Source organism: Engraulis encrasicolus, chromosome 4 (assembly GCF_034702125.1).
Source record: "Engraulis encrasicolus isolate BLACKSEA-1 chromosome 4, IST_EnEncr_1.0, whole genome shotgun sequence".
NCBI classification, from domain to species: Eukaryota; Metazoa; Chordata; class Actinopteri; order Clupeiformes; family Engraulidae; genus Engraulis; species Engraulis encrasicolus.
Window position 1 is genome coordinate 22,267,984 of NC_085860.1, and position 2,500 is coordinate 22,270,483.

Genomic DNA, 2,500 nt, shown 5'->3' on the forward strand with positions numbered 1-2,500 from the left:
AGAGAGAGAGAGAGGGAGGGAGAGAGAGAGAGAAAGAACACCCCCGCAGACAACCATAATCGCCATTTAATAATAGATGTGACAGAAATCCCTGATATTGTGTTAGCGCCTGTGCTGTGCCGCGCTCATTAGAATCCACTCACTCTAAAGCAGGTTAGCACTACAGTCGACTAGAGTGCCACACTGCTAATGCTCGCCCACCCACTGTATAAGCAGGCTTCCTTAGTACACAAAGTAGCTGGGCTATAGACTATAATTATGGACCAATGTAGAAATGGCTGGACTAAGTCAATAACCTAATGACTTGAGTTCTTGAGTGAATGACTTTGCCAGTGAATTAGTGAATAAATTCAATAAACAAATGAATGAGTAGCTGAATGACTGAATGAATGAATGAATGAATGAATGAATGAATGAATGAATGAATGAATGAATGAATGAATGAATGAATGAAGTCAACCTAATGACTGAGTTCTTCAGTGAGTGACTTTGCCAGTGAATTGGTGAATCAATGAAATAGACAAACAACTGGCAAGTGAATGAATGAATGAATGAATGAATGAATGAATGAATGAATGAATGAATGAATGAATGAATGAATGAATGAATGAATGAATGAAAGACATTGGTGTTGTCTACTTGATCCTCAGCCAATTAAAGCGTTGACACCAGTAGAATCAGGTGCTGGCTACACTACACTGCACGGGCACACAGCCAAAAACTCACTCCAGCTTGGAATCCCACCTCTCACATTCATGCCCCCCACCAACCATCCAACCATCCATCCAACTAACTATTCACCCTCAACACACATGCAGTGCTGCTCAAAAAAATAATCAGAATGCATGGCACTTTACAAGTCCCCTAATAACTAACATTTCCATCGTTTCTGAACAAGCACTCCAGCTTGGAATCCCACCTCTCACATTCATGCCCCCCACCAACCATCCAACTGCAGTGCTGCTCAAGAAAATCATCAGAATTCACGGCACTTTACAAACCCCCCACTTACTAACATTTCCATCTTTTTGAACAAGCACCCTGCCACTCCAAACAAACTCAGCAGACCTCTCACTCAAATGAGGGAAGCACTCTCAGGCTCCAATCTTCACAGCACAACTCAACCACCACACACACACACACAATCACAGCAAGAAAGAAAGCACCAAAGACTGCAGCAGGGAGATAAAGACAGAGAATAAAAAGAGAGAAAGAAATAGACACACAACAAACAAACACAAAAAAGTGATGAATTTGGAATGCCACTTACCCAGAAGATGAGGTTGAAGAGGAACATCATGTACTTGAGACAGCACAGGCAACCGCGCGCCATGTTGCACTTCTTGAACTCTAGGAGGAACACAAAGGATAGGTCCAGGTAAAACACCACGTATTTGCTGCCCTTGGGCGCCTTGTACTTGTTCTCCGCTGCGGCGGCGGCCTTGTCTCCGAGCGGGGCTGTGGTGATGCCACCGACGTTGGCCCCGTCGCCCGAGGTGGCACAGCCGGCGGCCCCTGTGGCGGCCCCAGCAGCGGTGCCGGTAGTAGTGGTAGTGGTACCAGTGGCGGCCCCTGCACGGGGGCCCGTGGAGCCGTAAAAGGCCCCGGCGGTGAAACCTCGGCCGCCGAAGCGCTTGCCCCCGGTGGCGGCGGAAGCGCGGGCAAACTCCGAGTCGTGGCTGTCGAGGGAGGGACTGCGGTGGATGGCGGACTCCTCGCTACTTGACTTCTCCATGCCTGGGGGCGACGGCGGCGGCGGCGCGAGGGAAGAACTCGGCGGCTGCGGCGGCGAAGGCGACTATTGCTGCACCCTCCACCATGTCGCGTGGCGGGAAATTCGAATCATAAGAAAACCCTTCCGAGATATACGGATATATACGGAAAAAATAAGCCACGAAACCCCACGTGAGCAAAAAAAGGTTCTATATCAATCACAAAAAGAGGAGGAAAAGAAGGAAAAAACCAGCAAGGAAACCAACAAGGAAAAAAAAAAGAACAAACCCACCAATAATTAGAAATGCACAAGACACGAAAAAAGATGATGGGTACTCTCCAAGAGACCGGATGAAGAAGAAGTCCTCCTGTTCCTGTTCCCCTTCTCTCACATTCACACACTTTTCCTTCTCGTTCTCTCACCTCCTCACACACAAGGAATAATCAGCTGTCTCAGGCTCTGCGTTAGTGAAAGAGACTGAGGACATATATGTGCGCGTGTGAGTGTGTGTGTGTGTGTGAGTGTCTGTGTGCGCTCGTGGTGGTGTGTGTGAGCGAGCGCGTGTGAAGATCAGCTCCAACGGCCAGCGGTCTACTCCGGTGTCTGAGGGGGGAAGTTTCAGCAGTGTGTCTTCCACCTCCTGCCTTCTCCCCTTTCTGTCCTCCTCTCCTTCTCTCTTTCTCTCTCTCTCTCTCTGTCACACACACACCCTCCCTGTGTCCTGTGTTCCTCTCTCTCTCCTTCTCCTTCTCCCTCTGTCTCTGTCCGTCGGGCGGGCCGGCCAAA

At 49.1% G+C, this 2,500-nt stretch overlaps 1 protein-coding gene across 2 annotated transcripts in view; it reads right to left on the reverse strand.

Annotated features, from left to right (window-relative positions):
- tspan9a (tetraspanin 9a) overlaps positions 1-2,500 on the reverse strand; it is a 292,978-nt gene that overhangs the window by 152,316 nt on the left and 138,162 nt on the right. Inside the window, exon 4 of one of the 2 annotated variants that reach the window (XM_063196897.1) lies at positions 1,271-1,350. In XM_063196897.1, the coding sequence (XP_063052967.1) occupies positions 1,271-1,350 (80 nt within the window). Of the gene's footprint in view, positions 1-1,270 lie in introns of both variants that reach the window. The other variant, XM_063196896.1, reaches the window with a different exon arrangement.